Source organism: Sparus aurata, chromosome 18 (genome assembly GCF_900880675.1).
Source record: "Sparus aurata chromosome 18, fSpaAur1.1, whole genome shotgun sequence".
Classification (NCBI taxonomy): Eukaryota; Metazoa; Chordata; class Actinopteri; order Spariformes; family Sparidae; genus Sparus; species Sparus aurata.
This window is the reverse complement of record NC_044204.1, coordinates 10424494-10443007: the sequence shown is the minus strand read 5'-3', so window position 1 is coordinate 10443007 and position 18514 is coordinate 10424494. Positions and strand designations below refer to the sequence as shown.

Below are 18514 nucleotides of genomic sequence, written 5' to 3'. Positions count from 1 at the left end.
TCACTCAGTCCTTTCTGAACTGCAGGGAGCGGGCAGCACGACATCAGCACTCTTTTCTGTCTAATCCGTTTGTGGCAAACAGCGGCTCACATTCTGAACAACACCACCACCACAATGCTACCGTTTGGTTTTGCAAACATTGTTTTATTAATCCATTTGTCCGGTTTGTAATATATAAATTACTTTTAAAAACGTGAGAAGCAGATGCACCTTCGAGAAGGACATGGCGTGAAAACACAGGAGTTATAGAAAACCTAGACTGTGTTCACAGAAGCCAGCCAAGGTCCACTTTTCCCAGAATCTTCTTTTGCCTCCCCATACCGTATTTATCAGTGTTTTTTCAGTTACAGAACAACTGTGGACAGGGCTGTTTTTATTGTTTAAAAAAGTTAAATGGGCATCGGTTTCCTCCATGTGCCAGCTCCTTTTCCTGTCTCTCCTGTGGTGCTCAGTCCATCCAGATCAGTGCAATGTGGGGGGGGGGGGCGACTCACAGCAGCCACAGCCCAGGGACTGGAGGGCGGGCGGCGTTAGGGAACTGGGTGTGTTGGCAGACTAAGGCGTCTGGCAGCGGCGTGTTCGCACCTCCTTCTCCTCCATCTCCCCCTTCTCATCATCAGAGCTCACATTTCGTTTGCCATGTCGTCATGCTCTCCTGCCGACAAGTCGCCGTTGGCACTGATTGTGGTGTTGTTGTCATGGTAACCAGGAGGCATGAAAGACAGGCTGTAGGGGTAGATCTTATGGCAGGCGGCGCGGTAAGCCTCGGCAGCCTTCTGCTGGCCCTCACCCAGCTGCCCGTCACGCAAAGCCTCAAGCACCTCATCGCAGATCTGCAACACAAACACACACAGTTTATCTGGGGGCTTGTGGAGAGGGTGTGTGATGTCTGCTACCCTTACAGATAAATCACCACATACCTGGATGCCTCTACCAGTCAGTGACTCGTCCAGCGCCATAGCTATCTCACAGGCCATATTATCAGAGGAAGGCTCCAGGTAGACCATCATCTTAGCAGCTAGAAATACAGGAGAGACGAGCAGGCTGACTATCACATTCATCTTCTTACACAAATCTCACTTTACATGTTAGACTCATGACCGAATAAAAGCCTGTGACTTTCACACAAAAGTCACTAGCATACACCCAGTCTGAAGTAGGTTGGCGTGTTCCAGGGTATAAATCGTCAGTTTGTGATCTCGGGGTTCTAGAGACTTGGCGAGCTGTATGGAGCCACTTGATGTTTTTCTGGTCCCCAGCTACTGCAGTTGTTTAGGAGAATGCTGCAACACTGTTTAACTGTGAAGCTCCAGAAATGTTTTGTGGACTACGAAACATCACCTGACTTTCCATCAGCATGGCAGGAGGACATAATGAAGGATACTGATCTTTTGGTGAACTGTTCCTTTAAATGATATGTTTAAACACACACAGTTCAACTTTTGTTCTGCATTAATAAAGAGATTCACCAGATATATTGTCTTCATTATTCCACACATTCTTCTTCCTTGACAAAACCAGGTGCCTACATTACCAACAATGCAACGTGGCCGGTGGCAGTTTGATCAGAGATTCTGGGTTGTTAAGCTGGTAGCAGCTGATGACATTAAAAAGCCTACACATCCTTGTTTTTTTTCTTTATTTAACAGACAGAGAGATGTCTCCTGTATTAAAGGAAGCTGTGTGTGTGTGCGTGTGTGTGTGTGCAGCGTACCAGCCAGTCGGTGTGGGATGGAGTTGGAGTGTTGGCTCAGGTAGTTCTTGTTGAAGCTCTGAGGGTTGCTCTCCCCAAACAGCCTGGAGATCTCCTGCTTCAACACCGTCCTCACTGCCTCTGCCAAGTCCACACTCTCACTCACTACACAGACACACACACAGAATAAAACACATGTAAGGAGCATATACATGTATTGACAACTTTTTAGAGAATGTTTCTTTTTTTCTTTTGACAGCTATATGTCCCATTAACCCTGTCAGGCATAACCAAAAAAGAACAAGCAAGGAAATCTAGGTATAAATAACAATTCCTTTAAAAGCTGTGCAGCCACGTTTTCAATAGAACAGTTTAAAACAGTAGTGCAACAGTAACTTGTGAATATGTAAATGAGTATAGGAAAATATTATAAATGAATATAGGAACAAATAATACTTTAAAAATGTACTCATGGAACTTGTGACTCAGCAAAGACATGGAGCACACGTCAGAGGTCCAAATGTCAGTAGTGAAGCCGACTGGCTGCACGTCTCTCAGCCTACATGAAATGTTCCCTCACTGTCTCATAAAGTTTGGGCAGAGCATTTTTGCCCTTTCACGTGATGAATCTTCATATGCTTTATAAGGTTTCTGGTGTCGTACAATCCCCTCCAAATTACAGCCCTGCACATGGAACAGTTTTACTGGTGGGGTTACCCAGAGTCAAATAACGCCAAATAGCTGACATGTTGCTAGCTCTCTGACTCACATGAGAACAACTTCTTCTTTACAGCTCGAAAAACAATAAAAAGAATTGATTTTCGGTGCGCATCGTTAAGCACAGCTAACAGAGCTGACTGGGGAGTAGCAGGGTCCCGTTTCTAAATTACCTGGTATCAGATCGGTGTGTAGATTGATGTACTCGCCGATACCGATACCTGCATTTTCAGCAGCATTTCCGATTACAGTTATCAGAATCAGAACAACTGTAGTCACAATGTAATGACAACATCAGTAAAGATTGGTTCCCTATAAACCGAAGATTAGATTTTTCTTTTCTAACATTAAAAAAAGTAAGAATTACAGCTCAAGGGAAGCCATCTGCCATTTCACAACCAGTGTTGCACTTTACCCTTTAGTGTACATGATGTGCCATCTAGTGGTGAGATTGTAGATTGCAATGATCTGAACACAGCTCGCCTCACCCTCTCATAGCAGTTACTAAAACTGTGACAAATGAGAATGTCCATGTCTCGATGAGTGTCAGCTTTGTCTGCTCTGGGCTACTGTAGAAACATGGAGGTGCACCATGACTGAGTCTGTGGAAGAGGAGCTACTCCCTCTGTAGATATAAAAGGCTCAATCTAAGGTTACGAAAACACAAACATTTTAAGTTTAGGGTGATTATGCACTGATGAGTACTGTTTTCCTATTCTGCCAATGGATCTCCCTCAATCCTTCTGGAGGTTCCAGATGTTCCAAAGTATAGAACATCTGTCCTTAGTGTGACTTTGTAACAGTAAGTTGGCTCAGATGTCACCATTAAACATCAGCTCACCTCCTTTGAAGAAGCGAACTAGACACTGGTGCAGCCAGGGGTTGGAAGGCTCTATGGCCACAGCCCTCTTTATTGACTGCAGCATCAGCAGGTACTTCTCTGGAGGAAAGAACAAACACAGTTGGGACTAGCGTACTCAGTGTTTGTAACATGGTAAACTGCGGCTCACAGCATCCGTCTGACCTTTCCTGAAGTAAATCTCGAAGGCCAGGAGGTGAGTTTCGATCTTGTTGCGCACCAGGTTCTTCAGAGGTATCAGGAACTTCACCGCCTCCTCCAGAGGATTCTCTGGCTGCTTAAACAAGTCAAATTATTAATAATTTTTTAATTATTTACCAATTTGCTCCAAGACCTTCTGATAGGACAGGTAAATATGAGCCCACCTTGGCCAGTTTGTCTGGTATTAGCTCCTCTTTTGGCCCTCCTATCTCCTCATCGTCATCCTCTTTCTTCTTCTTCTGATTCTTCAGCTGTTTCTCTTTCTCTGCATTCTTCTTCTCCTCCTCTAACTGGGCCTTCTTCTGGGCTCTTCGCTGTTTGTTGCGCAGTTTCTTTAACTCCTTGTCCGTCAGATTCTCTGTGGAAAGCAAAAAATTAAATGTTATTTTTAAATTTTTCTAACAATAGTGATATTTTACAGGTACTGTCAGCAAACATATTGTTTTGCAACAGCTCCTCTTTCACCAAGTTGTACCGTGAACTACGATACCATAGAACCACAACAACTAAAGCAGATACTAAAACTATCTCTGCACACTCCTGTCTGTGGGTCCACTGCGCCTGTTGTCCATGAAGATGAGCTAAACTGCACACTTAAATGATGACCTGCTCTGTTTCCAGCTGGGGACCTTTGTTGTTCGTCATTACAGATCTCTCTTCCCTTTCTTTAATGTCACCATCCTCTTTCAAATGACTATTAAATGCTCAAAGAAAGACAACACAGAATTATCATGCCTTTGTATTTACTATTATATGACTCCGATAGTTGAACAGATGCAACAGAGACCTGCAGAGATGGAAAAGGAGAGGGACAGCACCTGTCTCCATATTAGACCACTTGCTGACTGATTAATGGTTATTTAGTGTAACTATTAGCAAATACACTTGGTTTTATTTAGAAACAACCTAACTTTTTTCTTTCAGCCTCCCAGAGATGTCTATCTCCATACTCACTGTAAAACCACCTGGGTGCAACACACTTTATCATGGTATGTGCAGCGAAATAAAGCCACCACTGGTCAAACTAATGTCTCACAATAGGCAGAAGTGTACACACACACACATACACACAAACACAGAGACTGACCGGTGTTTGCCTGGCTCTCCTTGCTGTCGTCAGTCAGAGGTTTGTCGTGCAGGGCCAGGTACATCTGGATGGCGGTTCGAGCAGCTTTATAGTAGAAGGGATGCTGTCGCAGGACGTCCTCCAGCTTCAGCAGGTCTACGTAGGAGCGCAACGTCATCTTCCTCATGCAGTAGGTGTGGAAGTCAAACTGGTCATCTGTGATCTCCACAAAATGCTGATGACAAGGAGGCGAGACAGGGGAGGAAGGAGCCCGTGTTTAAATGTGCTGATGTTAGAAGAATGAATTTGGGGAAGCCACGACAATAATAACAGCTCTGAGATTGCTGCCTGTTGCAGTTTTTCTCACCACTGTTTACTAGTGTTTGTTCATGGGGGAAATGTGTCTCTGTTAATAAATTAATCAAGGAGTATGGTCTAGGCCTGCTCAATACAAATGATTATTGAATGATTATGTGGTATGCTCAGACCACCGACTGTATATAATAGTGGACAGAATCACCGTCACCATCCACAGGTTTCTGAAGCGGCCAGTTTATTAGGTACAGCTAGCTCGAGCTAATGCACTTAAACAAGTTCAAAGGGGGGAAGGGGTGATGCTGATGGTGCTGATAACTGTCAGAGATGCTCACCCTCTCGATCTCGTGGCACTTCTTCAGGGCCTCTCCGTACTTGTTCATGGCCTTATAGGCCAAGGCACACTCTGTCTGGAACCACATGCACTGCATCTCATTCAGGTTCTCCACTGCAGACGTCCCCTCCTGAAACCAATCACACACACAGACACACACACACACACACACACACACACAAACCTCCATTATCACACTGTGTGGCCAAAGACAAACTGTAGCCGGGGAGCTGAATTAGAGTCATGCTGGCCCACAGAAATGCTGCATGGAGAATCACCATGTTGGTTTGCCTCCATGCATTCAGACACACTGGGCCTTGTGCAGCAACATATTAGTATTCTTACCAAAACCTCCCTTACCAGTGATCCTCACAAAAAAAGATTGTTCAAAGTAAGCTTCAGGATGAATGTTGTAAAGTTCATTTCAAACAGATAAATAGGAGCTTTATGTAGAGTGTTTTGAAAACAACAGAGCAGGAGATGACTGACGTAGCAGTGTCAGTAGTGGTACTGGCTGCATAATAATAAGCTCTCAAAAACACCTCAGTAGAGCTCAAACTGTACTGACACTGCAGCAGCGCTGATCCTGTCTGCAGCCTGGATATAAGACTATAAAACAATCTGGCAACTAAAACTTGAAACATGTTCCCTCGCGACTCTTACCCGTGTGAACTTGGAGCACATCTCCTCTGCCTCTTTGACGAGGCCAGCCTTCAGCATGTACTTGGCACACTTGGAGTTGATGAATCTGTCGGCAGTGTCCAGAGCCTGAGCCTCGTCCATCCACCGAGCTGCTTCCTTTATGTTGCCTGCGTGCTGCAGGTCCGAAGAAGCATGGACGAATGAGTGCACGCTCATTTATTGCCAAACTTTAATTACAATGACTGACATGATGCTCAAACCTTGTAGATTTTGGCCTTGATGAGGAAGAGCTCGATGAGTGTGGGCGTGCTGTCGATGGCCGCGTTGATGTACTCCAGAGCGACGCTGGGCTGGTCTATGAAGTCAAAGTGCTGCGCCAGGAAGTACTGCACCCACAACAGGGTGGTCGGAGGCTCCTCCTTCCCATCATCTGTAAACACGTTTTGACAAGTCCCAATGACTGTGAGAACTCAGAGCTCAGGTACACTAACCTTTGCCTTTCTATGTGATCAAGCTGGATAATGTGACAAATTAATCTGAATTAATCTAAAAAAAAATCAAGGACAGTGAAGGGCAGCACTCACCATTTTCAGTAAACATTCGACAGCTTTTTAGTGACGATTCATAGCCAACTACTAACTCTTCAATGATTGTGACCTGCAGGGGGAGAAAACAAGTTCAATGGTCGTTTCGTTTCAGAGAGAGGTTCAGTGTAGATGCACAAATCTTAAAATAGCTTACCTTTTCTTTGTCAGTGTAGAGGGATTTGAGGGTAGTGAACACAGGTGGGCAGCCTTTACTCAAGTTTATCCTCAGGTAGCTGTCCAGACATTCACGAAACTTCTCCCCTGGCCAGCACAACACACAGTAAAAGGTACAGTGATGTGAGATTTGTACTGCCGCAGAGCACAGAATGGCTCATCAAGATGCAGCTCTCTCATCAAACAGCTACTGGAAAGAGTTTCAAACATAGTGATGATGAAATGAAAGGACATTTTGGTTTTAAAGGTCAGCAGTTGTCAGTCACGTGTGTCAGGCTGAGCCCACTGAGCTCAGCGCCGTGTCACTCTCATTCTAACTGACAGATTATTGGCACATAGCCTTTTCAGCCCTAATGATCATAATGTGCCCCGACATAATTCTGACCTGCCCAAGTATACATGAACTGGTCCTCGGTCAGTGTTACCACTGGTCCTTGTTAACCCAGTCCAGTTCGGTCCAGTGAATGTATGTGATTTTAAGTTATTCAAATATAATCAACGAATATGGTTTAGACCTGCTCGATTTGGAAAGTGTCATGAGATTACTTTTGATTGATTGACAGTGTTTCCCGCACATTGATTGCTTTGTGGCAGCATAACACAACATCAACACTGACCACCACATTGCGATTATCAGTCCCGACAGTGGTGTGTTTGTGTGTGTGTGTGTGTGTGTGTGTGCGCGCGAGTAAGTGAGTAAGTCAGTGTGTGTGTGTGTGTGTGTGTGTGGTCCTGGAGACACCTCTTGTACCAGGAACTAACACAGAAGTCATTTTGAGGACTGTGCCAGGTTTGTGTGTCTGTGGACAGATTTCTGTCAGAGTCATGAAAGATATAGTCACAAAACTTCACAGGTGTGAAGTTGAGATCAAAATGAAGGCAGAGTTCAGAGGCGGGTGATGTTCTAATCCATGAATGCTGTGACCACTGAGTACTCATGTAATGATGTAACAATGACTGCTGAGTACTGATGTAATATTGACTACTGAGTACTCATGTGATGATGTAACTGTTGTTATCCACTGCATAATGGGCATCACTAGATTCACTAGAGAGACTCTTTAAATGAACATTAGAATACAGCTGGGTTGTCCAGGTTAATATTGATGTTTATTCTACAATTTTGATGCTTCCTCCATCCAGATCAATAGTGACAAATATGACTGAAGGGTTCATCCTGAAGAAGCACAAAGCAGTTTGAACCAAAAATGTAAGCAAAACAGAGTACCGAGGAAACTGAGGACATATGCTCAACAGTGTGACCGGTGAGGTTATCCATCGGTCACAGACACTGCATGGTGGAGCTGCAGGCTGCACTGTGTTTACCTGTGAGGAAGTTCAGAGGTAGTCTTCGAGGAACCAGGCCTTTAGGAAACTTCACCCAGGAGTCTTCGTAAATCTTCTGACGCTCCTCTACACCTCCTGGAGAAACACAAGCACACACACAGTGTAAAGAGATCCATAGTGAACACACCATTATCACTAATACTGCACTCACCTCTGGCCACCCACTACCATAATGAATGATAACAAATATGCACATAGCAGAAAAGGCAGGAACCACAATGACTTTTAGTAGTAATAGTGACTGTGTAACTACATCAGTCCAGCATGGTGGACAGGTAGGCCTGAGGATGATGTTCACCTGGCTTTAAGGCCTTTTCCAAGCCCTGGTAGTAGGCCCAGTTCTCAGGGTTCCTCTCCTGGAGTTTCCTGTAGACCTCACAAGCCTCCTCGGGCCTCTCCAGCTTCAGCAGCAGCTCTCCTACACACAGAAACACACACACACACACAGAAACACACGTCATCTTACATAATGTGGGTTTTTTTGTGGGTTAGGTACTTTCAGCAGGCAACGATATGTAATCACTCTGAACTCTCCAGTACAGCACATTGGTGTGGGTATTTGATGACCTCAGCTCAGTACGCCCTGTGGCCCTGATCATTTCTGTCAATGCTGTCTGTGTAAGTTGACTGATCAGGCACACAGAACCGGATTTCTGGAGCGGCAGTTTAACCCAGAAAGTTTTGGCAGTGCACCAGCTGTTGTCGATCAGCTGTAGCATGCTTGGCAGCTTGGCCTGGTTATTCAGGCTCATGTAGCATTGCTGCCTCTGAATTGGCAACACTAACCAGAGTCCAGAGCTGGAGGATCCTTACATGGCATAACATACATATGTGTATACGTGAGCATGCAAGTCTGTATATGGATTTAGATCTTGTATACACACAGTCATGGTGAATAATTTTCATCCACTGATAAAGCACATGTATGTGTATACATGCTCCATCTGCCAACATGACTGAATAAAGAGATCAGTACAGACCTGTGTGACCACCATTTTTAACTGAAGTCGGGTTTGTCTATGGAAACACTTCTGACATTTACATGTTATGAGCCCTGGTGAACACGGCTGCCAGAGAAAGCCTTTTCAGCACCCACCTCTCGTCTCCTCCACAGCCAGTTTGTCACAGATCTGTTTCTCGTAGTTGTTGAGGTGATCGAGGGCCTCCTTGTACAGGCCGGCCTCCCTCAGAACCTGATTCTGATACAGCAGCAGTTCACTGTACTCGTAGTCCACCTTATCAAGAGACGTCTGGACCGACCGAAGAGAAAGGGATAAAAACATGTAAGTGGAGGACTCTATGACTTGCGTTGAAACTCTGTTGGACCTGCTAATAATCAATGCTGGTGGAGAGTTAACTCGGGAAAGCTTCCCAGAAGCCCTGACCTATCATAATTAAAAATCTAAATCAAATCAATGGTTTGCTTGGATTTGAGATGTAATAGCATGTCAAGCCTGTGTTATGTTCCTGTCCTGCCATGTGATGCCATGATCTGTATCTTATGAGCACATCCATCAATATAAATGTGTCAGTCTTAAGGGTGTGTTGCAGTCGAGCATCTTCTGCAATATACTGTTTGTCATCATTAGCCTCGGGTCAGTGTTCAGAGTTTTATAAAAATAGTAACGTCTCTGTTCGGGGACACTTCAGAACTTCATCCTCTAGCTCGCTTTCCCTATTCTGAGGCTGCTGAGGCTATTTTTGGTCCTTGTCAAAAGTTCAGCATGATTTCTTGGAGAGTTTCCAAATTTTTGATAAAAATAAGCCCAGAAGCAGGTCCTGGTAGCTCACTCAGCTAAAGGAGAATACATGTTTATAACAGCTTCAGTCTTATTTTGGTAGTTTTGGACATTATTTCGGCATCTGTAAAACGCAACACACTGCATTGTGGGATTTTTTAGCAGACTCAGATAAAAGCTACACTGGTATTGTTTGCAATCAGTCTCACAAAGCCGAGAGCGCGGCTCAGAAATCTGAAGGCCCACTGGGACCGGACTTATCTTTACATCTTATCTTTACTGAAACCCAGAGGATTCCCAGGGAAGCTTTTGGGCTCAAATACATAACACAGTATCTTCTCCCTCATGCTTCTGACTCTGTCATGCTGAATGCCCATGTCTTCTACACACCACATCCTGCAATTTCACAATGGTTAAAACAGCCAATTACTGACCAGAGACAATTGTATTTCCCACCTCCTCCAGACTAAATGAGGCCTTTAGCCTTTAGGAACAGATCTCGGTTTTGCGTTTAGATTTGTTTAAAGAAATCATCACTCCAGTCGAGCCTACCTGTTGTGTTTTGCGAAACTCCTCAACAATCTTGGCAGCCATCTCGAAGTCCTCTAGCAGGTGATAGGCTACAGCATATCCGATCCATGAGGCCCGCTGGGCTGGACGGAGCTGCAGCAGCTGGTAGCGAGTCTCCTGGAGAGGGAGAAGACCATCACAGCACACACACAACTGTAAGCAGTGATATTTGTGTTCAATCATCTTGTCCAACATTGACTCGTACTGGTCGGGCCACCTCTCCTCCATCTTCACCAATCTTTCCCTCTTGTGCAGCAGGATGGGTACCTTGTCTGCACGAGCTGTTGCCCCCAACCCCTTTCACCGCCTCTTATCCTGCGTCCTTCCGTTCAGACCTTACTCTAGACGCTTCTGTTTTTTAACCCGTCTCCTCTCTCTTGCGACCCTCACCCTGTATCCCTCCAGGTCCCTCATCTGGATCTGCAGCAGAGACAGGTCTCGCAGGATCTGCAGATTGTCCTTGTCCCACTTCAGGGCGTTGCGGTAACACTTGATGGCCTCATCATACTTTTTATCCGAGCGCTGCAGCAGGCCGTACACGTGCCAACCTGGTGGATTGAGTGAGTTCAGGAGGCAAACATTCAAAAAGGTGCACTATCCTGGTGTTTATATGTGCTCATTAATGTAAAAATCACACAGTCTTTGGATGGATTTGAAGACAGGTTTGTACTAAACAAAGAGCAGTCAGGCAGAAATTACTTAATTCTCCCAGAGGAGAAATTCATGTAAATTAAGTCAAAGAGTGAGTTTACAAATGTGTTTCAGAGCAAACTCAGGAGCTGAAGTGTTAAAGGAATTTGAATGTGAAACAGTTGTGTGCAGATGAAATCTGGGTGCCCTGAGGCTCTGATAGAAGGATACAGACGTGGCTCCTGAGGTCGTTGCGTAGGCCTCGCCTCACCAGATCGTAGGCCTCCTCCTTCTTGCCCAGACAGTTTAGGGTTAAACCCTTCATGGCCAGCGTCTCTGGAGCACAGAGCAGGGGTGAGGAGGAGAGCACGAGTTATTACAACAATGACACCATCTATGTTTACCATCCCAGTTTATTCACGCTGACTTACAGAATGACTGACAGAACACTGCATTTTACCTCTCAGTATCATGTTATTTTGGAAAAATGTAAACAATATGACCACCACACACATTTTAAAATCTGCATCATGACTCTTATTAAAAAAACAGCAAGACTAGAGGCAGAAATATATCAGCCAATCACAGCTAATCACCGATACATCAATACAACTGCATACAGCAGCTGGTGAATAACAAGAAACTGCAGCAGAGAAAAGACAAAGACATGTTTTTTAAATCTAAAAATGTAGTTTGTCCACTGGGGCCTGCTGAGTCTAAACTTGTAACAGAGTTACAGAGTGCTTTACATGATGGAACCAGCTTTAAACATTTCAGGACTCCAATGAGGCAACCAAAAACTAACAATTCAAAATTATAAAAATCAAAATGCAATGAAATGGCCTATATATTGTCATCAGATAAAAACAACAAATAAAAACAACCGATAAGACATAAACAGAAAGCTTAGGCTGCGCTCTGGCTCAGAGGGGAGCAGAAATACAACTGGGATAAACTATGAAGGGCTTCATAAGTTTCCTCAACAAAATTCTAAAACTGACAGATGTCGGGATCAGGTTGCGAGAGTGCAGACATGATACCTGAGATGCTCCTCAGCTGATAAAGACATGACTGAGTGGTTTTGTATTGTATATCCAGATGAGGAATGACAATTTGTAGAAAGCTCCTGGTTGCATGGCAACCAGTGGCCCCTCACACATGTTGCTCGGACTACATTCTGTCATCAGTGCTCGTGCTGTTAGCGTAAGTTAGCAGTTTCAGTGAACAACATGGAAAAATGCTGCATGGTTTAGAAGAAGAGCAAGGCGGTGTTGGACGTTTACACCGGAGCATACAGGCACATGTGTTATTGGCTCCAGAAAAATGGATCTATGGTTCACTGGACCTCCAGGTACAGGAGAAGTGATCTTCTTGATCCACAAATAGTTGAATTTAGCTTTAAAAGGAAGTTTAATGTTAAATGCTGTTATAAGACCAAACAGAAATCCTATGAGGATTTTGTGGATTTGTGTAAACCCACAGGGGCAAAAATTCACTTCAGTTTGCACATCTTATGGAACAACTACTACATTCACTACTCACACACAATAAGAAGGTGACAGTGAAGCATGGTGATTCTGACATTTTTGTTCTATTCAAGAAAAAGCTGGTGACTTACCTCCATGCTCGGCAAACTTTGGGTTGCCCAGGATCTGTTTGCAGAACTTTAGGCCGTTTCTGTACTGCTTGTGCTCGTAACATCTCTGCGGCAAAAAAGACAGAGCAGACTTTACATCAGGGCGTGCGAGGGCCCCACCAGGCTGCTGCACTATTCCTCCCAGAGCCCTTGGAAAAAGTGCATCAAGTTCAACTGGTCCTTCCTGCTGTGAGCGAGCACAGCATCACATGCATCAGAAACACTGCCTCCTCAACAGTCCTGTCAGCATGAGATTATAGGTGCTGAGATGGATGGACGAAACAGCACTCCAGAGAAGAGCCTTGATGATAGGATGTCATAATGAACCTGGCTCAGACCAGGAGCTCACAGTCCCCCCCAGTGGAAATGCTGCCAACCCCCAACAGACTGTATGAGTTATGCAGAGGACAGACACTGCCGGTACCCGGCAGGAGAACCGGTCCACACTTTGTTTTAACAGTTTTGTAGCATGTTTGACACATGCCGAATTCATATGTGGCTTAGTTAGTTTAATAAACGCCAATTGTTTGCTGTCCATGCCATGTTGTTATGAAGTAATAGCGCGTTTAACGTTAAATTACCAAAGTAGTCATTTAAATTTGGCTCGACAAGTAGCCGGCAGGACCCCGGGGTGAGCTGTTTGTGCTCAACTAAACGACAACTGCCGAGAGCCCACTGCAGGACAACATACCGATGAACTGACAGGGCAGCACGGCGAGTTTTCAAACTGCCGCTGTTAGCTCGAAAGATAACTCGGCTCCCCGCCTCAGTTATGTGCGACTGTCATGTGTCAGGCAGCTTTGTCATGGATACACTTCGGAAGGTGTTGCAAGGCCACAGCACTGCCCTGGAGCAGCACATGAGTAGTTGCGAGACACCTATGCTGTTTCTTTAGTTGCACTGATACGGCCGCCACTTAATAACAGAGACATGTTAACAACAATGCGTTTGGTGGGCTGAAACTGCTGGTTAGCGCACCGGCGGCTCCCCTAGCTACTTGCTCTTGACTGCAACAACTGACGGCTACTTGACAAACTAGCATTGACGTTAGCTAGCAGGCTAACGTTATCTCAGGCATGTAGCCTACCAATATTCTCTTGAAGAGAGCATTCTCCTTCGGCGGCAGGGTGATTGTGGGCATTGTGTCGGCTTCCTATGCCTCCGTCGGCTCACACATGAATAATATCCTCCCGGAGTCAGAGATCCTGGACTGTTTCAGTCTCTTCAGGCTCCTGTCTCTCACGTGTTGAAGCCGAGGCCCCCCTTCCGAGCAAAATGGCCGTTGTGCTTCTCCGGGTCAGGCTGCGCTCTGAGTCTGCGTGTGAGACACGGGCACAGATGTACCGGCGGAGACACGGCCCGCCGGTGATGTCTACAGAGACTCGGCGATTTTTATTCAATCATGTATCGAATAACAATGATCTGATATGTTAGAAAATAATACGACACTAAAAATAACACGTGCCTGTACGCTCTGGTGTAAACGTCTAACACCGCCCTGCTCTTTGGCAAACGATCACGCTGGTCGTTTATACAAATATTTAGACAGGTTAAAAAAATAAAAATAAAAAACTTGACTCTTATCGTCCAAGCAGTGAGTTTGGTGGAAGATGATATTGAGATGTATGAGAGTGACATGAAATTATTATTTTTTTTCTCACACAGGCAGAAACGTCCATCAGTGCAGTAGAATCCGTGTGACAGACATTGTATTTGAGCCATTTTGTTTACAGGGTGAGTAGACAGGCTTGAGTGTTGTCACACCTCCATGTCAGCATAGTCACATTAATGTACCACGAATTTAAGATGTCATCACGGGGATTTGAACGTGCTCCAGTTCACGCCCCCAAATCGGTTTGATTTGAGCTTGGAATAAAATGATTAATTTTCTAATGGAATTTGGCGCAACTTCTGCTACTAAGCCCTTAAGGCGAAGGATACTCAACTGGGTTATGAGGATACATTAGCTTCAAGTGGTAAAATCAAACTGTAACATCCACATATTTGTTGAATATAAAATGTTTATAAAATGTCTAGTTTTTATTATAATAACGGCAGATATGAGGTTGCAATGAGCGCTGCTGCGACCTATCGGTGATCGTCTACTCAGTCCTTCCAGGAAGTCCAATCAACCGCGGCGGCAGGATCGCAAATCGGATGAAGGGAGCTGTTCTTCAGGCAAAATGACTTTCAACCGGTTATTATCCAGCGCTGCACTCGTCAGCAGAGGTAAGTTGATGACACGATGCTAATTAATTAATAGTTATGCTTTCAAACGACCCGTGTTTCGTCTTTATAGTTACAACGTGGTCGCCGTGTTTATTTTGAAGCCTGACCTTAGCTTAGCTTAGCTTAGCTTACTTTAGCATTCTTGGAGCACTGCAGCTCCGCAGGTGATTCTCTCCTCCTCCTCTACAGCTTTGCATTTTATCCTAACTCGGTGCTTTCGACGAATTGTTTACCTATCGATAATATATTTTCATTCCATCAGTGTAGTTGTATAGTTAATCCGTCTTTACCCATAATCCGTTTCTCTCATACATGAAGGTGTATTACAGGTTGGTGTTTTCATGTCAAATCTCTTTCAGAAGTGAAGTACTTGAATGTTGCTCTGCTCACTGCGGCACCCACATTTGAAAGATGACTTAATTTCAACTTTTTGTAGTGTGATGGGGCTCTTCTTCAATTCGGCCAGCCTCTAATGACCACATAAATCTGTTACTTTATACCTCTTCGATCAAAAACATAGAGTGGAGCATCTTTCAGCCAGATCACATCGTCCATACCACGGGTTTTATTTATATTTATCTCCATGGCTCTTTCAATTACTGACTGCAAATGTGCTCATGTTCCACTGAACAAGTGTGGTTCCTCATGCTACTTTGGTGCTTTTCAGTTGGATCCAGGTCCGTGTTCACAAGCTCCAAGCCTGACACTGCCAACCCCAACTGGGTCCGAGTGGGTCTGACCTTTGGATCAGCTGCTTTCCTCTGGGGCCTGGTAAATAACCACAGCGTCACACGGAACATTCAAAGAACAGTGAATCTCTAGAACTGATCCATCCTTGTGAGAGTGCAGTAGTACATTCACTCAGGGATTCAGCATCATGAGTTGTAACTGTTTTGCATGAGACTTAACTGTTTTACACATTTATAACATGGCCTAACCAGCCGAGACATGTAAGCACGTCTCGCAGCGCGAGAGTGTAGGGGTGTAAAATAAAAATCTATTAGGCATATCAGGGCTTCCGGGATATGTCAGATAAACTGTGTGGAGCCAGCTACTTCAGTTGTTAAGGAGAATGCTGCAACGCTGTTTTACTGTGAAGCTCCAGAAATGTTTTGTGGACTATGAATCTTCACCTGACTTTCATCATCATGGGGGAGGAGATGATTAAATCGTCATTCTTGGCTGAAGTTGTCCTTTAATTGTTTGCCTGGCAGTTGGAGCGATTACAAACGCAGAATTTTTTTAAATATTAATGGCAGGGAAGAATTATTTACTATATATATTATAATGAGATGTAGTTGAATATGCAGAATGCTTTCATATAACCAGGTGGTCCTTTGAAATTGACTTGCGCTCTCCGTCTCCCACCTACAGCTCTTCAAGCAGCACAGTGCAGATGTACATGAGAGCAATGTGAGGAATGGCCTGGAATAACCCAGCAGTGGTATGTGCCTCTTTGTCTAGATGATGCAAAAATGTGAATATGAAATACTATCATTATTTTTATGATCTGATACATATTGTAATGTGTCATGGTCAGTGTGTCTTTGTGTCTTTCCATTTTCCTTGCAGAAGCAGGTCTTTAATTTTTTCTTCTTAAAATTCAAAAATAACAAATTGAAATATGAGGCATTCATCTGTTTCATGGTCAAAATGGATGAGCGGAAATAGAAAAGTGGTTTGGTGGTCATTTTCTATTTGGTGTAACAAAAAATAAAATCACTTAAAAACAGACATCTTATTTAAGTTAGAACACAACATTAAAAAAATTCTGATGCTGAGAGGCATCAAGCATAGTGGTCCTCACTCTGGAAGCCTCTCCCTACGGATGCTGTCACAGCAGCTTTTCAAACTATCTCCCAGGCCAGCTGCACCTTATTAAACAATCAAGAGGGCGCACACCTGGGCACAGTTGGTTAGAAAGGACAGGAGGGGAAAAGGGACAAAAAGCAGAGGGAACGCATACAGCTGTAACATGGTGTTTGGATAATTATTACTTATTTGCTGACATTCAGAAAGACTTCATTCAGTCATGTTGATCAGGTTTTCACAAATGATTGCTCACTTCATTCGTGAAATCTGTTCTCATGTTTTCCAGTGATTTTATTTTTGATATACAAAATCAAAAATGAAAAATCAAACCAGTTTTCAGATGAAACCAGTTGCTCATCCACTTGTATTTCAACTTCAGTTTTTGTATTTTGAAACAAATATCAAATAATGAGTAGGTTTTTTTTTGGGCCTTTTATCTGCTTTTTTATTGATAGAACAGCTGGAGATAGATAGGAAACAGGACGAGAGAGGGGGGAGCGACATACAGCAAAGGGCCCCAGGCCGGGACTTGAACCCGGGGCCGCCGCAGCGAGGAAAAAACGTCTGCACAAGGGACGCTCGCTCTACACACTGAGCTAAACGGTGCCCCGTTTTTTAGTTTTTGAATAACTGCTTCTGAGATAAAACTGAATGACCAAAGACACACTGACCTGTCATCAAGTGTGAAGGTATGACACTTATGCTGAACAAATAAAAGCTGACGCTGTCTTTTCCTGTCCTGTGCAGGAGGTGGTCCCACCCCGTCTCACGGAAGCACCTGTTTGTGTGTGTGTTTCTATTTCCACTGTTCCTGATTCCCTTGTGTAAAATAAACATGTATCATGTTAAGTAAAACACAAGTCTTGATCCTTTTTTTCACAGTTTCTGCAGTATTGACATTGATACCACCACACACTGAAGTACATTGCGCATGTTTAACTCTTACTTCTTTTATTTATGAACCAAATATCTGCGACACATGCTGTATCTCCATTAGACGGCTTTTATTTTAAAGAGAATATTAAAATAAATGGACAGCTCTCTGATAGAGAAGATCTGCTCCTCTTTGCAATGACTGCTTTGCATTTGTAGTTCATTAATGTGGAACTAGAATTATGACTGATAGCAGCACATAAAAGCAGATGTCAATACAGGAATGTCAACATGAAGAAAGTTGGAGTAGATGAAAAAAAATGTCCTCATGTTTTCAATGACCTTCCATATTTAGGAAGGATGAAAGTCACCCCAAGGTATGGAAGGTGATCAGTGTCACACATAAAAAGCAGCCAGAGAGCTGGTGTCATAGGTTGACATGATTGGGGATGAATCTAATGAGTCTAAAGTTCTAACATAGGAGGTGTAAACAGCTTTGGGCATGTGGTGTGTTTGTAGTATAGTGGAGTAAAGCTGCAGCTGTGACAAAGTTATTTGGATATGTTAACTCTATATGCCACATTAAGGGGGGCTGATGATGATGATGAAACATGGCCCTTTCTGTAGAGTTTTGTTTTGGGTCAACAGATGTTTCTGAAAAGTGCTTGTGTAGGGCAGGGTACTGTCACCAGACAGCTTTCACAGTTCTGTTGCTGGAAGCTATTAAAATTCGCCCTATGTTTTGACACACTGCATTGCAAATGTCTCACAACATGCAGTGAACTCTCTTTGGTTTTTAGCATAAGTATGATAGAGACTAGACAGTTTATCAAAGAAAGACCGAAATTGATTGAGACCTGCAGCCTTCTCAACAGCATCTCCAACACTCAGCTCCAAGTGGTGGTTCATACTGTGCCAGATGAAAATGTCAGGAAACTGGTTGACCACTCTGGTCACCACACCTGACTTGCACCATCACATGCAAAACAGACAAGCAGCTCCTTTAAAATGTCTTCTGTAAAGCCATGGTGAGATTTATTTAACAGGGCTGTATGAATTACTTCTGCGGTGGTGGTAGGGAGCTTTACAA

At 44.0% G+C, this 18514-nt stretch overlaps 1 protein-coding gene and 1 long non-coding RNA gene across 4 annotated transcripts; one reads left to right on the top strand and one right to left on the bottom strand.

The window, feature by feature from the left end:
* Positions 1–123: 123 nt before the first annotated feature.
* On the bottom strand, positions 124–13924 carry LOC115568835 (N-alpha-acetyltransferase 15, NatA auxiliary subunit-like). Its single transcript, XM_030396487.1, has 20 exons — positions 13598–13924; positions 12493–12577; positions 11106–11210; positions 10635–10792; positions 10227–10361; positions 9032–9185; positions 8234–8353; positions 7915–8010; positions 6569–6675; positions 6412–6484; positions 6088–6257; positions 5849–6001; positions 5187–5315; positions 4558–4771; positions 3635–3828; positions 3435–3543; positions 3252–3350; positions 1715–1858; positions 921–1018; positions 124–833 (listed from the first exon to the last, which is right to left on the bottom strand). Exons 1-20 carry the CDS (start codon positions 13649–13651, stop codon positions 624–626), a joined length of 2607 nt encoding a protein of 868 aa, XP_030252347.1. The 5' UTR covers positions 13652–13924; the 3' UTR covers positions 124–623.
* LOC115568838 (uncharacterized) lies at positions 12063–17406 on the top strand. Of its 3 annotated transcripts, none has more exons than XR_003981447.1 (6): positions 12063–12077; positions 14176–14244; positions 14569–14739; positions 15407–15510; positions 16114–16183; positions 17299–17406. It is a non-coding gene; the product is annotated as an uncharacterized LOC115568838 (long non-coding RNA). The 3 variants fall into 3 exon arrangements; XR_003981446.1 differs by lacking the exon at positions 12063–12077 and adding an exon at positions 12211–12225; XR_003981448.1 differs by lacking the exon at positions 12063–12077 and adding an exon at positions 14045–14059.
* The last annotated feature ends 1108 nt before the right edge of the window (positions 17407–18514 follow it).